Source organism: Chanos chanos, chromosome 2 (assembly GCF_902362185.1).
Source record: "Chanos chanos chromosome 2, fChaCha1.1, whole genome shotgun sequence".
NCBI lineage: Eukaryota > Metazoa > Chordata > Actinopteri > Gonorynchiformes > Chanidae > Chanos > Chanos chanos.
Window position 1 is genome coordinate 7991272 of NC_044496.1, and position 16265 is coordinate 8007536.

Consider the following 16265-nt stretch of genomic DNA (forward strand, 5'->3'; position numbering starts at 1 on the left):
AAGGGTTCTGCAGTTGTCATCACTGAATCCTATAGGGCTACAATGGAAAACAAACAGATGGAGAGTTTTGGGTATCCCAAATATGGAAAACATCCCCCCTCTCCCCCTCCCTTCACGGGAATAGGTTATTAATTAAGGCGACCTTCCACCCCACCCCAGAGAGAAAACAGAGGGGGGCCACACTCCTTCCTCGTAGAATCCCACAGCTCTGGGTGTCATATGCCACTCCCTATTTTAAGACATCTGCTTCAGTTAATCAAGGGCTTGATAATTAGCCTGATATGTAGAGGCAGGTGTGTTAGAGCAGGGAGTTGTCTAAATCACAGAGCTGTGGGCATCCAGGAGAAGGACTGGGAACCACTGATTTATACAGTATCAAATGATGCAGAAGCCATGCTGTAGTGTACACAGAGACTACACGGAGGATATAGAACAGGTTCTGTGGTTTTTTTGCAGTGGTACTTGTATGGACAAAAGTAAACGCAGCGACATCACGCCCATCCAGTGGAAACGACCCTGTCTGTATCGTAGAGATTTGTCGAAATGGAATCCCCCCCTGAAGCACACTGACAGCATAGGCGACGGCGTGCCGCGTTTTGACGAAGTAGAAACAGGAAGGTTTTTCTCTTCATGCATTTTTCTTGGGAGCTGCAATGTAGTATAACAAACCCCGAAAACCCAAATGCTATTTTGTGATGCATGTGTAAGGCTGAATGCAACATCTGAGGCAGTGATCAAATTTAGCAATCGCATTGATACAATTTCTATTTGTACATCCTTTATATATGTCTATATTTACACTAAATATTTTAACTGAGCAAAACAACAACAAAAAAAAATTGTTACAAAACTTTGAATATTAAAAAGGGTCAATCCTCCATTGCATCAAAAGGTTCAACTGTTAATCTATGTTCGTATGACCAAAATATGTATGTAGCCCATCACGGTATGTTGCAAAAAGTAGATGGTCATTTTTTTCTGTATCAAAATGCCTTAGACGAAGGATGTTAAGCCTGATTAAAATGAAAACCTGTTCAGTGAAATGTGTGGTTTTGTTTTTCCTTCACAGCAGAATCAAAAATTGTTCATTCGCATTTATGAAAAAAGGCCTCAGAGATATTTTAGAGTTATGACTCCACCGTAAACAAATGCTTTTATGTTTGGAGCAGCACACTGAAATAACCAGGCAGTGAGACATAAATAACAACCTGTATGATTTAATAACTCTGAAGCACCATAAATGAAAAACCAATGTCATGAGAGAAGGGCAGAAACTACACATATTACAGAAGTGTGTCTGTACAGACTTGGCTAATGAGAGGCAATACTTCAACGAACATGAAAACTTGTTACAAATAACTACAGCTGTACAGCAAAATAACTACAGCAAAAGGTCTTCTACTGTATGAGTAAGATCAAGACATATCTTCACTGAGGATCTGTGTGTGTGTGTGTGTGTGTGTGTGTGAGTCAAAGTTACTTCAGAGCTGTTGAGGTTAACAAGAGACTATACAAAAACAAAACACATTTTTACATCAATTGTTTGGCCGTTATCCAGCCATTTAAAAACAGCAAAATTAAAAAAAAAAAAAAAAAAAATTAAGTTATAAAAAGGTCTTTTCTGCTGGAAAAGCTGATGAAGTTGCTAGAACCTTCGCGGGCCGCCTTTAAAGGGTTTGAATCCCCCTACGCTGCCTCCAGACATGGGTGTGTTGGTTATCTGCACGATTCTGTTCATCCCAGATGATGAATGGCTGCTGAAAGATGGCAATGGGGCAATATTAGTCCAAGTCTCAGAAGAGCAACTCCATGCTTTCCAAACAATGCCAAGCATTCGGTCACTCTGATCCATTTCAATGCACAGTGGACATAGTTCAAACTAGGAGGGGGTAAAAGGGCGGAATATAAAAAGACACTGTCTGGTTGATCAGAGATTAACAGTAAAAATTGATATGGATGAAGAATGCACGTACCTGGAGTGAGGAGCCATCATGCTCCCTCGGCTCTCTCCCATTCGCCGGTTGTCAGGAAAGGCTCCGCCCTGAGACCCCGCCCCTCCATGCCAGTCTTTCCTGGGCCCCTGGTCACGGCCGTGGCGCTCCACCACGACCTGCCGACCCGTACCAAAATGCTGTCGCGACACACAAAGCAAAAGGAGAGGTCACAAAAGGCAACGTATATTTACATCTATTTTCCGCAGGGGTCATAAAGAAACAGGGATAAAATGCATTCATGTGTTGTTCATATCCCACACACAGGGTCCAAAATTAGCACCCGCCACTCACAAAAGGCGAGTAAAAATCTACCCTGACGAATAAAATGAATGAGTTCAGTTGCCATTGGCGACTGAACATCAGTTGATTGACTTTCGCTGACCCTTGCTGTACGCCGTCGCTATAGCTTGACGCAAGAGACGTGATGACGTCATTTTTGGCGCTGGGGTTGAGCTAAACCTAGCTGTAAGTGCTAACCGTTAAGAGAATCTGCAAGTATGTGGCCGCACACTGCTGGACTAGAGCAACCACAAAAAAGAAAAAAAAAAGAGGAGCACAGTGGAAGTATGGCTAAAAGAAAATTTAACGAGAGGTGGCGTTTCACAGATAAAGGGGGTGAGGAGAGATTGGCTTTATGACAGCAACGCTTTTCATTATTATAGCTCCCTTTAAAAAGGTCAATCGATGGGTAATTAGTAATTACATTATTTTTAATGACATCGCAACTTATGTAGTTCTATAGCCAGTTGAAAAAAATTATCCGGCCAAAATATTTTGGTTTGGCAGGCAGACCAAAAACATAATTCTGGACCCTGCCCACACAGCAATCAAATAAATTGCCAAGAAAATGCAGAAAATCCTCAAAAGCACTGGCAGTGATAGATTTATGGGCCTGCCATAGGTAGATACAATAAGACTGTCATCAACCCTTACTTGTTCTCCCATAACCATGGGTCTGCCTCCATCTGTGCCACTGAAACTGGACCTGCCACGGCTGGTCGTGGGAGCTCCTCTCATGGCCGGTCCAGGACCATCTCTGCCCCTCTGCTCTGGACGCATCCGCACAGCTCCCCTTTAACGCCATCACAGACAATTCAGTTACCCGCTCACAGCAGAGCAGCCAAAAATCAGCAATCATCAGACTCATTACATCAAATCACATGGACACAATAATTGGCAGAAACAAATTTCAGGCAAAATCTTCACACACACACACAAAAAAAGCAATGTGCATTAGACTAGGACAAGCAGTTTTTGCCATATTACAAACAGATATGTGCCCTGCTTTGATCTAATCAGTACAGAGAAATGCCAAAATAAAGTCTCATTACAAATATTATTACGTTGCTTCTTTGTAAGATTTGAGTTTTGTGTAAGACTGGGTGTACAGCTGAAAATGCCTGAGGGGAAAACTGTCAGTTCTGCAAACACTACGTCAGTTGTGCTCTGTTCTTACCTGACGTCTCCCTTGCTGGTGTTCATGCCGCTGTCATTCTTCCAGCCGGCGTGGCCAGTTTCTCTGGGCGATCGGCTGTGTGACAGGGCAGGAGGGGGCGCTCTGCCCCCCGTGGGCCGGTCAGGCATGGGCACAGGTCTTCGCTCCTCTCGCTCTCTGATGTCTCGCCGGTCTGTGTCACGTAGCTCGGCGCGAGGAGGCGGCGGGGGCTCCGCTCTCCGGACAGCGTCGAAGCCTTTGGGGTATCGGTCGAACCCGGAACCTTCCCTCCGCGGGCCTTCGTGACGCCCCTTCTTAGCATCTGCGTCGTTCTCGAATCGGTTCCGCCTACAGATGACAACATTCGAATTAAACCGACTTAAATATAACACACTCTGGAACCATTTGTTCTTGTCTTGCGGCAGGAGCGCGAAGAGACCTCCGGGGTAAATACCTGTCAAAGTTGTTGCCGTCCACTGCCGACGACTCAGGAAAGCGAGGTCTGTCTCTGGGGCTGAACTCATTGAAGCGATTCTGCTGGCGGCTGTAGTCAGAGCTCTGAGTAATCCGGCCTTCAGACTCTGTCTGCATCTTTTTGCTGCCGTTCCAATAGGGACCGTCCCTCCTGTGGGTACGCAGAGAGATCAAATCAGATTCGTGTATAATCACCTCGCGTTTCGCAGCCGTCACTTATCTGCCACTTATGCCAGGCTGTCGGTGTGTGTTTGTTACTATGTTTGAAAAAGCAGAAAAAGTAGGAGCATGTGGTGTTCATTATTTCATTTCCACATGGACCTGCCCTCTGAAGGCAGCCAACTGTCTACCTGTGATCTACGTCACGGCCTCTCTTCAGGTTGTTTCGCTTCTGCTGTTCGTAGCGAAGCTGCTCCTGTTGTCTGCGGAGCTCTTCTCTTTCTCGTGCCAGCCGCTCTGCCTCTTTACGCCTTTCCTGTGAGACACACACACACACAGACACACACATGAGACACACACAAACACACAGACACACACATTCACCATTTGTGAAAATGTTTGTTTAACAAACACCGAAACACTGTGTTCACAAGTTTTCACGAATGAGAATGGTCCAAACAAAAACAACTATGTAATTCTACATACAACGTAAAAATCTAGCAAATACGCATGCTTAAGATGTGTGTGTGTTTAATTAGTTCAGTTAAACTCCCAATCATTCCAGTGACAATGACAGGTTTTCTTAATCATTTCAGTGACGTTTCTTACGCCATTCCAGTGAAACCTAACTGGTTACGGTCCACAAACCACTATGTCACCCTGTGTTTTCATACAGTTTGTAACAGCAGAAAACTCAGGTAAACAAGAAATCTCTGCAGCGGACATGCAGAGGTTATTATTACCTGCTCTATGCGGATCCTCTCTCTCTCCAGTCTCTCTCTCTCCATACGCTCCCGTTCCAGCTTCTGTCGTTCCACCTCTAGTCTCTGTCTCTCTCGGAGCAGATTCTCCCTTTCCTCACGCTCACGAAGCAACCGGATCCGCTCCCGTTCCCGCCGCTCACGCTCCGCTATCTCGCGTCGTCTAACGACAAACACACACACAAACGCACATTTGACGACCGCCCTCAGGGATTTCTGATAGATACCGTGGAGTTTCAATGAGCGTGGCTTTATTCCTTCTCACATTAATCACAAGATACTTCATTTATGAGTAACATTCAAATACTGGCGATGATTAGGGGTATTAATGACTTAGAAATATTTCTTGACTTGACTTTGACTTGACTTATCAAACAGCCATTTTTGACTGAGTTTGACAGTTTTAATCGGAGTTGTCTTGGTGCATGCGCTTGTTTTGTTTATTTATTTATTTATTTACCTCCGCAGCTCCATGGCTCTGCGAATGCGTTCCAGCCTGACGAGGCGTTCCCGCATCCTCTGTTCTTTCATTTTTTCAAAGGGCAGGATGTCTTTACTGCCTCCTTTATTTGGGAAAACCCTCCCTTTCTTTGTCATGTCCATCTGGAAAGGTAAACAAGTGAGAAAAAACATTAAATAAGGTTAGTATTTCAAAGGAGCTGTAGTTTGACAATCATTTACTGTTTAAATTCTCTTTAATTATTGATTGTTTTTTATTTTAAATACTCGTTTTAATTTGCCCAGGGCACATTTCACACCACAAAGTAGAAAAAAAAATGTTTTTGTAAGACACACCTCCTCTGTTGGAGGAAAATATCTTTGTCGCCGCTGCATCATATTAGGGACACCAGGCTGCAAAGAGCGAAAGGGAGAGAAGTAAAGTTTTAGTTGTTACTCTGGAACAGGTGCATTTTTGATTGCCCAGGAACCACGAGGGTGGAGCTTGCAGTATTGAACGTCACTGATTGGTCAAACAAGTTTCACAGGATGACTAAACAGACCAATCGCTATTTTTAAATACTGATACTTAGCAAGCGAGCAAGCATAGTAAATACCAGCATTTACTAGAGCAAGCAAACTGTAACAAGGTACCTAGACTTGAAATCTACAACACACAAAGCAATGGAAAAATGGAAAACAAGGGGGCATAAGCCTTAATTAATGCTTATTCTTAGTGTATCAAAAAACCTTCTTTCTTTCAGCCTAACTGGGTACACACCAAACTGTAAAGCAGTGATGGGAACAAGTATTAAAAACTAAATTTAAACCTACGTCCTTATTTATCTAATCTTCACAGCTCTTACAGAGTAGCAGAAAAGCAAAACAAATGCATCCAGGAACTGTGTAGTTCCCGTCCTGGGTAGTTCTCGAACTCTTTAGGCGCTTTCGCACCGAACAGTTCTAGGGTCTAATTCGATAGGAACTACCCCCTGTGGAGCTTCCCCTAGAACTACATTCGTTCTAGGGCCTTTTTTCTGTTTGCTTTCGCACCGCCAGTAGGAACGCTGAAGTGACGTAAGCCGGCCGACGGTATAGCAGCTAAGAGCTGTTGTTTATGACTAACCAGGATAGCTGCACATTTTGAAGTACAAATTTAATGACTTTTAAGACCTTTTAAATACCTCCAAAAGGAAAAAAGAACCATTACTGCGGCAAAAGAAATCGACAAACTAGACTACAGTATACGCAATGAGTTTTATTGAATTTGAATGACAGAAATACTGATTGCACATTAGATAACCTATAACTGCCTTCTCATTAACGAAAATAAAACTGTATGGCGATAGACCCAGTCCAATGGAGAAAATAATTTTCCAATGCATTTATGCATTTACCACCGCAGTAGCAGTGAATGACTTAATGGGCATAGTACTTTTCGGGTGCTAGCATAGCACTTGTGTCTGACCCTTGCTCGCGGCATCGTGTTTTTTTTTTCCCCCGCCGCAGCCCTAAAATCGTAAGCTGGATAAACACATTCTTATTTTAGGTTAAAATGCGGATCACAGCCACACAAGCGGACACACAAGCACCTACCGAAGCGGAGTGTACGCTACCTCTTCAATGTACAAATATACATTGGACGTTGCAAAATGGTCATTGTTGGGGGATATAACATACCGGTAAAATAAAACATAAAAACTATGTGCCCCCTCCTACAATTCCAGACATTTTGAGACATGAATATCAAAAGCTAAATGAAATACGTTCTAAGACTTTATATTTTGCACGGATCTTTAAAAATGGCGGTTGCAATCATCGTATACCTGCGTCTGGACCAATGGCTGTACACCTACGTCACAAGGTTCCTATTGTGCTGCAAAAGTACCTACCCTGGAGTAGGGGCTAAAAAAGCCCCTCAAAACGGCGTTCTTAGAACTAAAATCGTTCTAAGTTCCTGCGGTGCGAACACGCCAAAAAGGGGGTACTTTGTCCAACAGTTCTAAGAACTATGAAAAGTTCCTCCGGTGCGAAAGCGCCTTTTAATTCCTCAAAAAGTTCCTGAACCTCAGTGGAAAAGGGACTAACGAGTAGGTATCCCCACCACCAAGACCAAACAAATACTTCAAAAAATATAATATTATAGCAGTCTTAAGTACCTTGTCAAATCTCCCTCTACGGAAAGGAGGCCTTGCTTTGAATCCAGAGTCTCCTTTAGCATGGTCAATCACTACCATCTTACCCGGACTCTTACCTGGGGAAAAACCATAAACAAACCACCTTAACCCTACTGAGATACCAGTTTAGCAGAGTGTAGAAGACATTAAAAACCGTTAAATAAAAGACATTGAGGAAAGCTCTCAACATACGCCCATGTTTCTTCTCATCTTTCTTGGAGGCGTCAGGACCTGTGCTAGAAGTCGGGGCTTCAGATTTCACGCTTTTGGACTCCTGTTTTTTGGAAGACTCTTTGCCGTCTTTCTCAGATGGCTTGTCTGATTTCTTCTCCTCCTTTTTAGATGAGGCTTGTGTTCTTTACAGATATGTGAGGAAGGAACAAAAACAGACCTTACGTGAATACAAACCTCGGTCTAAATCCACATAAAGCGCCAATTCTTATCTGTAAGCATAGCAAAAAGACAATTAACTCTTACTTGCTGGTTGTCTTTGTCCCAGTAGGGGTGCGTTTATCTCCTGACGTCTTGCTGGAGCTTGTTTTCTCTTCACCTTCTTTCTTTGAAAACTCTTTCTTGAAAGGGTCGCTTTTAACCTTCATTCACCAATAAAAAAAAACAAACAAAAAAAACCTACTGACTACACATTTTCTTGTAAAACTGTATTCACTGCAGGTTACTCAGTGACTGTGCTTTCAACAGCGCAAAAAAGCCCCAAAACAAAACAAGCACTCCAAGAAGCGTATGCTTGGAAAACATATATTCTGTAAGTAACAAAGAATTTCAGTTTTATAAACAAAGAACTAAACCGTGCAGTCAGCCTTACCCTGTCCACTGAGATCTGCTGCCCATGAAGTTCTGTCCGGTCCAGGTGAGAGATACATCTTGCCACCTCTGCACTGGAGGACATGGTCACCAAACCATAGCATCTAGCTCCAGGACTGCGGGCATTTGTCACTACTTTGGCACTGAAAACCTTTCATGAGTTTAAAAAAAAAAAAAAAAAAAAAAAAAAACTTAGGAACATGCGCAGGAATATCAGCATTCAAATAACTGAAACTACTTTATTTGGTCCTCCCCCACAGTAACAAAGTCATTAGCAAACAACTGCTACTATCCTTCAAGCCTCCAAACTGATTGATGGATGACCCCAAAAGAAGCACATACTTTTCCATATTTGCCAAAGAGGTTCTTTAGGTCTGCAGCTTTGGTGTTGGACGACAGGCCGCTCACCCACAGGTTACGACTGGAGCTGCTGGTACTTCCACTAGTGCCTCCTGAGACAGAACAGTCAAACGTTAGGGAACCTCTCTGAATCAGCTCTGCTTTGATATTCTTTTCTAGTCATAGTTTGGAGTATCCACACTGAGATAATAACTCAGTGCAAACCATTCAAAGTTTGACTTCAGGTTTATACATATTCTGTGTGACCATGTAAAATTTCATACATTCAAAAGGCACGGAGTCTTACTCTCTTTTGTATGTATCAGTCATAAAAATGTTCCCACTCACTCTTAACTTACTCCTATTTGCCCAGTTTGAGTAATTTAAAAACCATGTCTTCCAGTCCCACTCTTGGGGCCCACAGTTCTACACATTTCAGATCTCTCTTTACTCTGATTTACTTCAGTCAGTCAAGAGCTTCAAAATTAGCTGATGAGTTCAATCAGGTGTGCTGCACAAGGGAGTGAACTAAAACACATCATAGCTTTGGGCCTCCAAAGAGCAAGACTGGGAAACACTGTTTACAGACATTAGAACTTGTGGACAAAATACGTGATGATCCATTTCTACGGAGCACTTTGGACACTAGTCTTTTAACAAACCAATCACAGCTGAATAACTACTCATCACCCATTGACAACTGACTCTTCAACCAATGAAAATGATGCTCCTTAACCACAAGCCATTGGTGATACACAGCAAACTGCATCAACTAAAACTAATGGAATGTAAGGAGAAAAACTCTAGAGAGTTGTTAAATGAGGAAGCCTGCAGTAGAACCCCTTACCTTTCTCATCTTTTGTAGCCTTTCCATCCTTGTCTTTTGAGGAGCTACAATACAAATATTGTGAGAGCAACAAGAGAAAAAAGTAAATAACTTGGCCAGAGCATAAAACCACCTTTGGACACTGACATACAAAACGAGTCACAAATCTCAATCAAAAGAAAAAAAAACATTTCTTTGGTGCTTTACAAAAAAGAAAGGAAAAAAAAAAACAATTCCCCATTGGCAAGGATTGCACATGGCCAAAACTCCAATAAGGCTTCTTTCATTGCTTTTCCACGGGTGAAAGGAGGGTCGGGTTTTCTGCCAATTTATTCCCTTGACCAATGAAATCCTCAGGAGTGTGTGTTCAACTTCACAGCGAATCACTTCATAGGACTGACAAACCCCTCTGCCATCTCTGGATCTATTGCTCTTTTTAACCCTTTATGTAGGGACTGGAAAAGGCAATAAAAGTGCTGAGAAATGTGAAAGTAACAGATGTGTTTTTCAGCTCCTCGTTAACGGCACAAATTTACCCAACTTCAGACAAAAAAAAACAAAAACAAAAAAGCAATCAAACAAAAGAAACCCAATGGCAGGATTAGGTACACCAATGAACAACTCGTTATGAGGGGGGGAAAAAAAATCTTGAGGCTACCCCACAATGCTGCGTTCTTAGTGAGCTGGAACTTGGTAGTAGTAGTAGTGGTAGTATCTTATAGAACTGACATAGAAAGACAAACCTCTTTGCTTGACCTGTTGCCCCAGTAGATGAGGGGCCTTTCTTCCCAGAATCCTTGTCTTTGTCTCCCGTTTCAGCTTTCTTCAAGGCCTCTCTGCTCTCCTTCTTGCCGGGGTCAACCTTCGCCACTTCATCTTTCTTACCGTCCTTGTGGCCCTCCTTCACTTCAGCGTTCGTGTCCATCTCCTGGGTTGTCTCGGAGGAGGCCTCCGGTTCGTCACAGCCCTTGTCAGCCTCTGAATCTGGAAGTTTCACATGTTTACCTGTGTCCAGGAGGTCATCACCATCAACATCCAACGTGATGGCATCTTCAGCCTGGATAGTGACGGATATGTTATCGTCATCGACTTCTTTAGTGCTGGGGGCTGCTTCGCTTTCCATCCCTGTGACTTCGTCGGCCTCAGCCAGACCGTCCTCACAGGTGAGGGCTTTAGAATTTTCACGATGAGTACCATCATCTGTATCAGTTACATCTGAGGGATTTAATAAGGATAAAAACATGGCAAAAAAAAAGACACAATGTTTAACATTTCACAAATTCTCTGTGCTACGTCACCTAGAAAGTAGAACAGACAGCAAGTTTAAAGCATTAGTGGTCATCGCAGGTGAGAGAAACCACAGGTATACACAAAACACACATTCCTCAGTGGAGAGCAAAATAGTGGTGTTCAACAATCTTCAGCCTCATTTTCTGCCACCATCTCTCTATACAAAGGGTGAACACAGATTCCCAAGTTCGGTCTTGCTCCAGCTTTCGTGATCCAGTGGCGTTCTACCATTAGGATGGAAATGTGCTTGAAACATCTTGCATTTAGAGAAGAAACACGCTTTATCTGAACAAAATGACAATCCTACATCCAAAAGCGAAAGTCCAGATGCAGTCTTCTTGTGAAGATATGCATGGCCAGGTCCTTTATCTTCCTTCATCTGCCTCTCCCCATGAATGTCCATCACATCTTACTGGGGAGGTGACCAAGAAAATTGTGCCCAAACTTCAGATCCTCTGGAAGTGTCCAGTCTGACTTCGGGCACCTTGTCCACGCTCGTCCCAAAAAAACCCACAAAAAAAACCCAGTCCGATCTTCACCACAATGTCGATTTTGCGGTGGAGCTCCAAGCCTGATCAGTTATGGTTCCTTGTCCAAATAGGTCACAGAGGCAACAGTGCAAAAAAGAAAGGACAAGGGTCAGGTGTCCGGCCCAGACCCGCTGGCTCCAGTCATCTTCTGTCAAGTCATCCTTTGCATAAAACCAAATGCTTGGACCGTAGCCCTGATGTTCGTGCCCTCCAGTGCCTGTGAGGAAGAGGAAGCCCGTTGGCCTGTGTGCTCTTCACCTCTTGTTCAGTGGTTAGTGTCATAGCAGGAGCAGTCCTTCAGGGTAAACGCATCCTTTGTCACCCGTTCAAGAGCAGAAACTCGATATGAGTCTTCAGTAATAATGCAAGGGTGACATTGTGTCGAAGATTAATGTAGTTATCCAATCTGACCTCTAGTAGAAGATGTGCTGTATGTGATAAGAACTGTCCGCGAGATAAAAGACCTGTTCTTAGCGAATTGTGATTTTGCTAGTGAGCAGAGGTAGAAATGGAAAAGAATTAAGAACGATGAGGGAGACCGGGGGGTCACGTAAAATCCAAACATCAGATCAGAGTTCCTGTGAAACCTTAAAGAGTTACCTATCCGCCACGAAACGGCAACAAACATACCTTTCTCAGATTCCTCCTCTTCCGTTTCCTGTAAATAGAACAAACAATTAGCCTTGTCAATAAGACAATTTAAACAAAATCACAGGACATCTGACTCAGAACCTCTCTGGCAACATCAAGGACAGATTTTTTTTTGTAAATTTTGTAAATATGTAAATACTAATGTCATGTCATGTGACTGCCTCTGTCTGCCTCTGATGTTTTCTGACAACTGAAGTCTCACAGATGGATATGTCTGAGGTATGGTGTACTAAAGGAAGGAAGAAAGAAGGCGAGAGAGAGAGAGACAGACAGACAGAAAGACAGACCTCACTAAGTTACGGCTCAAACTGAGCAGCTCACAGAACCAACTGGGATAATCTTGGCAACATATCTGCCAGCAACATAAACAACACCACAGTTGCTCTCAAAGGCTTTTTAATAACATGTTGGCACACCAATTTGTCACTACTCAGCAAATGACTCTCTTTGCCCTTGCTGCATTTGACTACATGGAGCTCACTGATAATCACAGCTTGACAACTATTCAGATAAACATTAATTTTTGTCCACTTGCTTCAATGGATGACAAGCGATTTATTTCACGGTGCACACATCACCACCTACTCTGGGGAAAAAAAATGAATAACCATGGAAATAAGTTTTAAAATGCATATTTAAATAAAACTTGAGTAAGTAAATGAATTGCATTCAACTGTGTACTTATGTATTCAATCACACACATGAAGGTTGGAGTTTTACTTCTCAATTAACATATTTACACCTCCATATTTTCAAGCTATCTACTTGCCATCTACATTATTTAAATAACTGGTAGGAAACAGTAAGTTGTTCTATGACAGTTTCCCAAACATCTTCAAAGGCATTGTTAAACTAGGATGATAAGCTCTGAACTGTTGTAACAGCTGACCTAAATTGGTGCCTGAATCAAAGCCATTACGTAAACTGTTAGGTTATATAAAGGTTGTAATACTGGTCCTGTTAGATCAAAGATTGCAAACTGCTATTATCTGAAGACAGGCTGTAAATTATACAGAACTTAATTTGTATGAAAACAGTATGTGACCATAAGTTTACCTAAACATACACATTTTTGTGCCTGTTCACATGTTCATAGATATCTGTTAAGGCTAATCTGCAAATGTAATAATGCATTTCAACCGAAAACCAAAAGTGCCAACGCTTTCTTGTGTTTCACACTTTGTGACTTCCTCTATACACATTTGGCTGTCTCCAGCTAGAAGGGACCATTTTGTAAATTATCAAAGATTTTTTTATTTACTCATACATATCACACACTGAAGTATTTTCCAAAATCCCAAGTATTTTGTTGCAAAGTAAATTTGTCGCAGTCTCAGAGACAAACTCACCTTGGAGAAGGATTCTTCCTCAGCCATGTTTTCATTGTCTGAATCCATCTTCTTTCCTGAACAAATATACCCAAGTTACACCTTATATTTATTACAAGAGCACATTCTTACATGATTCCTCTACGAAGTTGAAATTACGTTGAATTCAGTTGACAGTGTTACCTTTGGGCTTCGCATTTTTTCTGGTAGGCGTGTCAGCAGCAAGAGGGATTTCAATATTGTCTGGATCGCCGCCTTCCTCTTCGATTGCCTTGGATGAAGAACATTAAAATATTTTGAAATGTGCTTATATTTCCTTTCAGATTCTATACACAAAAATGCTATCCACAAACCTGAATGTGACTACACTGGACACAGGAACGAGTTCGTTACAATTCTGATGAGCACGCGAACATGCTTACTTAGGTAAAATCAGCAATATAATCATAAAATGCGCAGACACAACTCAACTAAAAAACGGGGGTAACATGGAAGCAAAAATATTGGTATTGTGCTAAATTAAATTTCTGTTGTCAACAGCCTCCCACACATGACCGCAATGACAGGACCAATTCTTAATCCTTTTTAAAGCGCGGCTAGACTAATAAAAGACGCATTTAAAATGGTATGTTTAAAGACGCCGAATCATTCAGTGCTTCTTTTAAAATAACAGACAGTTTAGCACAAGCGGCTTTGCTTACGTACATTCACGTTAAATACTGCGACCTGGATCTGGCAAAATGATAAACATGGGCTAAAATTCAACTAGCATAACTGAAAATTATACACCTTTAAGTGATTCAGTATATTTAACATAGTGTGTAGTTGCACTTAAGACGTCATGTTTTTGTCAAACGGCACTGTAAATAGCCTAGATATTGAACAATTTGTTAACGTTTGCAAGGCCCGCGTGTCAGCCATATGCAATAACCAAGAGAGCTCAGCTAACTTAAAAACATAACACTTCGCTAGCTGAGTAGCATGGCTAAATTGACTGGCGAACATCGTGCATAATTTGGTTTATAGTATACATAGCATTGTGCCAGAATACTTGTTTTAACAAAATGAACTGGTTACGTCAAGCATACTCTAATTAGTCACATAAGGTAGCTACCAGCTAAACAACGCTTTTATCCAACGTACCACTTAGCTACTACGTTGGCCTAACTGAGAAGGGTTAATCAATGCTATAGAGCACAGCTTCCTCGAGTGCTAGCAACTGCAGCTACTTTCACCGACGATATCAAGGTGAATGCAAACATTCTAACAACATACCTGTTTCAGTCTTGCAATAAGAACATTTTTAACGCCAGTAATATCCAAATTTCTTCGCTTTAGCTCGGTTTTCAAATCTATAACTCGTAAATCTGCAATCTTCTTGGTATCCGCTGAAATGGCACCCGACGCCATTTTACCTCAGTCACAAATCCGCTCGGCTAGGGCGGCTCTGTGAGGGCAAACTGATAACGGCTATATCACATACTGCTGATGGACAGATTCAAGCACAAGGGGGAGGGCGAGCTTGCGAACTGATGGCTATCCAGTCAATATTTCAGGGCACAAACTTATGTATAATTAAATGTATGTGGTAGAGCCAAGCGTCTGGAAGCCGTACTAAACTCTTTTCTGTATAAGGCTTGATATTTTCCATATTACAATACATTTTAACGTGTGGCAACAGGGCTGCACAGCAAAATAATTAAACTTAAATTTTCAAACTACGTATTTGTTCGCGCAAGGCTAGCCTAGCTTGAGCCATGTTTTGTGTGTTATTAGAGGTTAAATTGAATGCAATCTCAAAAATTCAGAATTATGTCTCATCTTTTTGTACTTTACACCAAAGTCATACTTCACATTAATTTGTGGCTGTAGAATGACGTAAGTGCAGGGAAACAAATTAATTGATAAAATGAGCATTGATCTTCTTGCCACAAGATTAGGTTGTTTACTTGAACAGATGGGTGAACTTGACAGCTATGTGATCAAAAATGATCAGGATTCTGGCAGGACCAAATTATGTATACATGTGAAGAAACTGACATTTTATTGGCAAAAGGAGACACAAAAATGGACACAGGAAAGAGTAGCCTAACTTTATTAATATCATTATTTTAAAACTAATATAAATCCCACGGAATATCATCCTGGGGCCATTAAGTCTATGAATGCATGGATACCTGCCATAAGTACTGCATTCCAACACTCCATTCAAAATTATTACAGTTTTTTAGTTCAAAGTTCAGCAATCAGAGTGGAAATACATGGCCTCAGTGCACAATCACTCTCACAGCACTCCTGTCCTTTTTTCTCTCATGTGCAAGTATATGCAAGTTAGCTAGTTGAGAATAATATTAGTGTTACGTTTTCACAGCAGCAAAAAAAAAGAAGTTTGCTGCACAGCTACAGAGAAGGAGGAGAGACGGAGAAAGAGAAGAGACGAGAAAGAGAGAGAGAGAGAGAGAGAGAGAGATGTTAATGACCATATTTGTGAGGGAAGAATAATCTGATGAGAGTTTCGAGTTGAGGTGAAACAACAAACGGAAAGGAGGGAAACCCTGATGAAGTCAATACTTGGTTTCCCCATAAGAAAACAAAAAGCAGACCAACATTCCAACCCCACCAAGTTTGATATACTGAGCTTGTCTGAGGGTTTAGGCAGTTTGGGACAGTCTGTGTACTCTCATCAGTCTCCAAACACAATTATACACTAGAAAAAGACAGTCAGACATAAAGAGGAGACATTCTGGGAATTTTTTTTTCCCTCTTCTGAAAAATACATCGGATGAAGTGAGTTAGACGTGTAGGCAAATCAAGGTGCAGGAAGGAGGGATTAGGATGAATGAGAGACGAGTGTGTGCATTTCCTTGGAGGTGAGGTGAGCTTGAAGCTTGTTCCCACGTTGGGGGACACTGTGTGAAAGGGGAACACTAATACAGCAGCTGATCTCTTAAACCATGATCTTGTTTCCTAATGAAGGAATGTCTTGATTCACTTTTTTTAAAAAAAAAAAAAAACACAAAAAAAAAAAAGTTTTCCTCTAG

At 41.8% G+C, this 16265-nt stretch overlaps 1 protein-coding gene across 3 annotated transcripts; it reads right to left on the reverse strand.

Annotated features, from left to right (window-relative positions):
- Positions 1–1579: 1579 nt before the first annotated feature.
- sltm (SAFB-like, transcription modulator) lies at positions 1580–14634 on the reverse strand. 3 transcript variants are annotated; one of them, XM_030792170.1, is made up of 20 exons: positions 14500–14634; positions 13408–13495; positions 13246–13301; positions 11876–11903; positions 10169–10640; positions 9447–9490; positions 8603–8712; positions 8262–8411; positions 7916–8031; positions 7631–7794; positions 7421–7515; positions 5619–5675; positions 5284–5426; positions 4806–4986; positions 4254–4378; positions 3884–4054; positions 3451–3777; positions 2928–3066; positions 1974–2131; positions 1580–1754 (listed from the first exon to the last, which is right to left on the reverse strand). In XM_030792170.1, exons 1-20 carry the CDS (start codon positions 14632–14634, stop codon positions 1646–1648), a joined length of 2868 nt encoding a protein of 955 aa, XP_030648030.1. In that variant the 3' UTR covers positions 1580–1645. The 3 variants fall into 3 exon arrangements, with proteins under 3 accessions (XP_030648030.1, XP_030648023.1, XP_030648038.1); XM_030792163.1 differs by having other exon boundaries at positions 1580–1757; XM_030792178.1 differs by having other exon boundaries at positions 8603–8702; positions 9440–9490.
- Positions 14635–16265: the final 1631 nt, after the last annotated feature.